Source organism: Toxorhynchites rutilus, chromosome 2 (assembly GCF_029784135.1).
Source record: "Toxorhynchites rutilus septentrionalis strain SRP chromosome 2, ASM2978413v1, whole genome shotgun sequence".
NCBI lineage: Eukaryota > Metazoa > Arthropoda > Insecta > Diptera > Culicidae > Toxorhynchites > Toxorhynchites rutilus.
The window spans coordinates 105782365-105788286 of record NC_073745.1 but is presented as its reverse complement, the minus strand read 5'-3'; the positions used below and the strand labels follow the sequence as shown (position 1 = coordinate 105788286).

General features: G+C 38.2%; 1 protein-coding gene across 1 annotated transcript in view; it reads left to right on the top strand.

The window, feature by feature from the left end:
* The first annotated feature begins 3481 nt into the window (after positions 1-3481).
* The window catches only part of LOC129769701 (damage-control phosphatase ARMT1-like), a 12957-nt gene continuing 10516 nt past the window's right edge, over positions 3482-5922 (top strand). The window contains exons 1-4 of the mRNA XM_055772119.1: positions 3482-3857; positions 3916-4021; positions 4086-4309; positions 4369-4534. Of these exons, the coding sequence (XP_055628094.1) occupies positions 3778-3857; positions 3916-4021; positions 4086-4309; positions 4369-4534 (576 nt within the window). The 5' untranslated portion in view covers positions 3482-3777. The remainder of the gene's footprint in view (positions 3858-3915; positions 4022-4085; positions 4310-4368; positions 4535-5922) is intronic.

The following is a 5922-nucleotide window of genomic DNA, read 5'->3' as shown; positions in this document are numbered from 1 at the left end:
CGATTTTGTCGCAATTTTCGACGACAGGCCTTTCGAAGCGTGGCGCATCTTCGACCTCTACACCAGAACGAAAACGTTGAAACCATCGTTGTGCGGTGGAAATGGAAACTGTATCGGGTCCATAAACTGCACAAATTTTATTGGCAGCTTGAGATGAATTTTTACCTTTGTCATAGTAGTACTGTAAAATATGTCGGATTTTCTCTTTATTTTGCTCCATATTTGCGACACTATAACTCACGAACGACTTAACCAAACAAAACACTGTCAAGGACTATATTATAGCGCGCAAAAATACCTTTCCAACAAGCTATAGTATGACTCGATACAATGAATACAACTAGAACTACGCGCTTACAACGACACCTCGCGGAAATACCGCAGGATTTTTTTGACAGCCTAATTTTTTTTCCCGAATCTCTCATCAATATTGGTGTCGAATGAAAGGGCTTGACCAGTAGAACACGATTATTCATGAAAAAACTACTTTTTTAAACGGTTTCAGTCAACTTGACCTGTTTGTATGTCTGTAGGGTTGTCTCACATTAATAGAAATTTTTCACCGTTCCTTCTGACTAATTGATCTGAAATTTTGAACATACCTTTATCTCTGCTGTCAGAATAACACTGCGTATTCCTTTATCTTGAAAAATCCAATTTGACCACCGCTATAAAATGGCATTGGTTTAGTCCTACGTCTCCCCGGTAATGTCCTCGACATTACCCACCCGTTTTTTGACGTAGAACTACGTCTTTCATTAAGGGTGCCAAATCAGAAAACAGGTCACGTTTTTATGAAATAAAGTTAACGTTAATAACTATTTTTGCCGCGAACGGATTTTGGCGATTTACATACCAAACGAATCGGAAATTCCCTAAGATTTGTTTGATATGCTTTACATTACAATCCCATGGTGTGTAAATGGTTTAAATTCAGGAAAACTATAAGCGTTTTCATTTCCCCATACATTTGTTTTGTCCATTTGTGTGCTTTCCCGAACAGAGCTGTCAATAACGAACAACGAAGGGGAAATCGTAAGACTTAAAGTCTCCGTGAACAAAGGAAAAGAAGAAGAACAAAGGGGAATATTTGCCTAGAGTATAAACAGTGAATCTCGCTGAGGCAAACTGTTAGAGGCGAATGAACTGCAAAGTTGAAAGCCTCTTAAAAACAAAGAAAGAAAGAAAGGCAAACTTTCATTCTTCGTGAGGACACCGACTGAACAACATCGTTGCTGGGCGAGCTGGACGGTGAGAAGTGGAGGTGTAATACGAAGAAAAAGTAAAGTTTTCCAAGGGTCTTTTTGAAGGTTAGAGACGAACGAACTAAAGAAGTTTAAAGTCTCACATGTCTTAGTATCGGATTGAGATGTGGACGCGACCAAATTTCTCACTCGCTGATGACTCTAGCATTGCAACAATTGCATCAAACTGTCGCCATTGCATTAGGATTCTGAGCTACACAATTGTGTGGGGAATCATCAGCCTAGCTTGACGTCGGCTCATCAAGAAAAAAAATGTTCTGGAATTTTGTCTGTTATTTGGTTTCGTATAACGGTAGCAAAACTCTCTCCACAAAGGAAGACAGCTAAGCTGATCAAGACTGGCAATATTAACAAAAAGGGCTTCTGTTGAGACGAACGCAAAACGGAGATAAGTGTGTGCATCTTTAATTGCTTCAACCCATCGGTATATGGATATTTGAGTGTGTAAGTGCGTGCGTTTCAATGTATTGCGCTGTTGCGGGTGAACATCCACGTTCGATCCGAACGGGACGACAAGGAGGGGAGATAGCGGGAGGGAAATATTTGCACTAAGGTATTAGTAATGAATCTCTGCTGAGGCAGCCTTTTTCAAAGCAGTTGACATTGTTTGTTTTTTGTTATCATAAAGGCCTCGTTGGTACCTTTGACATTGCATCAATGCATTGAACTGACGCTATAATGAAGCATGTGTTAAGGTTGTGCACCAAAAAATTATTTGGGAATACCAAGTTATCCAATAAGTTATAATAAGTTATTAATTTATTTGGGTTCCCTTCAACTAGGATTGCATTTGCGCTAATCTTGATCATAATGAAGCAGTGCTACTCTTTTCGAGGTTGCTGAGATTAACAGAAATAGTTTATTCCGTTTATTTACTCATCAAGAAAGTAAATGTCGTTCTGGAATTTTGTATGTGATTTGGTTTCGCTTGCCAGTAGCAAAACTTTCTCTACTAAGGATTATAACTGCGCTTATCTCGAGCATGTATTGTTCTGCGAGGACAAAAATGAATCATCAAACAATAATCGTCAAATGATTCTACAAGAAAAAAATATTTCAGTGCGACCAAACTGGTAGAATGGTTATTTCTAAAAGTTCGTAGCATTATAAAATAATATTCGCAGTTATAAACAAGCGTCTTGAATTAAACTACAGCGTAGTTCTACGTCAACAATGCGGTCGTGTCTTGGACACAACCTCCTATAATTTTTTTTTCATTTGGCCTTCCATTTTTACCATTTTTATTTAAATAGATAGATGGATAGAACATATACGAATGCGTTGTTTTGCCTGCAAATCCATTTCCACTTTCGAACAAAGATCAACTTCGCTAGCGCAAATTTTGAATGGTCTAACAACGCTCATCGTGATGTAATTTTAGGTCATATGGGAATTCAGTTTTCCAAATTTTCCGACATTCCTTCAGAATTTTCCGACATTCCTTCAGAGTTTTTTTTCTGTCATGAAATTTCGAAGTGTAGTATAGTAAATGTATAGTATGTATAGTAAATGAATGCAATTTTTCATTCATCGTGAAGAATCGTATCTTCTCTTTCGTCTGCAATGATGTCAGGGCAAAAGTGCTTATGAAATCATAAAAAAACATTGACGTGTACAAGTTATTGTTACCAAACAAAACACCAATAGAATGCAAAAGATACTGAAGCACTGTCGTCGGCCACTGAGCGATACTATGCTCACGACATCACTACAGGGCGATCTATTTCGCGAACATAACCACTGTGGTTCGCCGGACGCAAAGTGTTAATGAATGACTCAAAAAATAGGTCTAACGTCATATGTATTGATATAAACTAAATGTGAAAACATTTTATGTATAAAAACTATGGTAATATGTCATACGGTGAGTCAAATATATTTGATGTGATGATTGGAGCCTCTAATTTTTCATAAACCTGCGAAATATTGTTATATCCAAAAAGTCTGCAACAGAAATTAAAATTATTTTACAGATATGTCTGTGAATTTACAAACATATCTGTAAATCTGGCATCTCTGGTGGTATGAGAATTTATTGCAATAAATCACTTGAAAAAAAACATGAATTTGCTTGAAAATGAAGTGAATTGAGTCCGCACCACTTAGCAGATACCAAGAAATTTATATGTTAGGGGGTCTGTACAATATTATTGTCTATGAGCGACCAATGTTTCGGCACACAGCCCTGCAGAGCATCTGATTTTTGAAACAAAACAGCTGTGTTAGGTTCAAGTTGATTGCGTGCGTTCTCTATGGGTTTTACGGGAACGATAAACATTCAACCATTCAACTCTAAATCTATCTGTCGCAAGACTTGATCTGATTTTGCGTTATTCTTTTTTTATTTCTAACCCTCGAGAAATCATTCTAGTGTTTATGATATTTGTTCCACTCGGAAAAGTTACTTGCTGCGAACTGACACGTGCTGCGCGCTCGCGAGGAAAACTTGCTGAAATACATTAACTTCCTTTTTTGGAAGTAAACCAACAGGCTGCCCAATCTCCGCTCCGAAATGGCGGAACTGGAATCCAAGTACAATCTCATCGATGAAAAGCCACCCTTCGATGCCCCACTGAAGGCGCAGTACAAACAGTGAGAGCGTGTTTGAAGTGGTTGAGTGCAATTCAACTAAATCTGTTCTTGTTCGCAGAGGCATGGCGTTCTACACGATGAGGACTCGTCTACCGATCATTCTCACCCAAGTAATCGATCAGCTATCGAAGGACAAAGAGCAAATTGTGCAACACTTCGGTGAGGTAAAATATCTACTTTATGACTTAGGGTGAGAAACGGTGCTACAGTTTATAATCTAACCAACAGGATGCCCGCGAGGAACTCAAGCAAGCAATCGGCGAAATTTCCAAACTCAAGTACGAACTGCAAACGGACAAGGAATTTGCCCCGATTACAACCACGCTTGGCGATGGACAGCTGTGGAACGATTTCATTGTCTCCCTGAGAGAGGAAAACTCCTACTACTCGGCCTGTTGGCTGTACGCAGAAACATACATGTATCGACGGTTGAACCATATATTTGAAAATACGTATGTTTTACTGGTTAACACATGTCGACATGTATCACATTTATGTTTTTATTCGACAGGCAGACATTAAAATCGTTGGACTACTTCCAGCAACAGAAGCATAAAGCACTCACGGATTCAAATGAGGCAATTTGTGCCGTTCTGCTTGCGATTGAACATTTCAACAGCGAGAAATCTAGCAAAACCGAAGCGGAAATTGGGGACTTTTTCCGGAAGTTATTGAAGGTAGGTTATGTCTTAGTTTTCAAATTCTAGGGAGAAATAATATTTTTACTCTATGGTATGAAAGAAATAAGATGCTCGTGCAGGATGGGGTGAAATGTGTTTTTCAGAATCTTTTTGAAAAGTGGCGAATGTGTTTGCGCATATCAGCCGGGTGCTATGATTGATGCTAGGATCGTTAGCAAAATCTCAAGCAGAACTGTCAGTGGGATACCCAATATGTTGGCTCCTGTCAGTTCAATGGGGGTTCTCTAAAGACGTCACCCGGCTGGCGCATATGTTTTAATCGTAACTCGAAAAGTATTCTTGGTAGCGGAATGGTGTTCGTAAATCATCTAGCAACATTTTGTTTTATTTCCATCTGTAATAAGAAAAATTCTAAATTGAAACGACCCTATTGAGTACGCAATCTTATAAACCCACAATTCTCTCTGGGCTTGTGAAAATATATTTTGGAAAAATTTGAACTCCAAACGGCTCAAAACTGAAAGATTATTAATAGCATAATTATGCTTGAACATTAATTTACAAAAGGCTTACATAAATAGTTTATCTTTTTACTCCATTTATCTTTTTCTTCAATGTCCCTTTGGCTCTTGATATCATGAAACTCCTGTAATTAAAAAAATAAATTCTACGACTGTGCTAACTTGAACTACCTTCATTTCTATCTCACCAACTCTTTTAATATACATATAATTCACTCTTAATTTTAAACTTTTAAACTCTTCCACTCTAAACTCTTTTACTGTTTCCACTATCTATCGCTTAATTGTTTCATCTCTGTAAACAAATGTCAACAATAACAAACTGTTATTGCCATTCCTTCGATGACAACAATGGCATTGAAAGTCTATCGCAACAAGGTATAATCAAATTGCACGGCTCGTCGGTGCCCTCACAGACATGCTTATCAATAACTGTAGCAATACCCAGCGTATCCCACAAAGCTCTGAATCAGCGGTCACAAACACACGTTAATCATACTGTCGCGGGTCGCAAAAAAAATTAAAAAATTAAATGAAGGGTGGTGTCCAAGACACGAAGGCATTGTTAACGTATGACTAAGATTTTTTTGCCGGCGAGAACGAACATTATAGAAATTTAAGAACAAAATTCTTTACTACAAACATTTGACACATTGACATTGAAACACTGAACAAGTTTCTCAGTAGGGGCTGTCGAATACCACAATAGTTCAAAATAATGGACGCAGTGGTTCACACCCAACAGAGTAAAAAAAGGAGCTGTCGAAATTCCAGATGGACAGAAAAAGCACGATTTTAGACTCCCCTTCGCCCTCCGTGGACAAGCGTGGACAGTTTCATAACACCAAATCAGCTACCTAATTCCATGTATATTTTTATTAGAATACTAGCTGACCCGGCAAA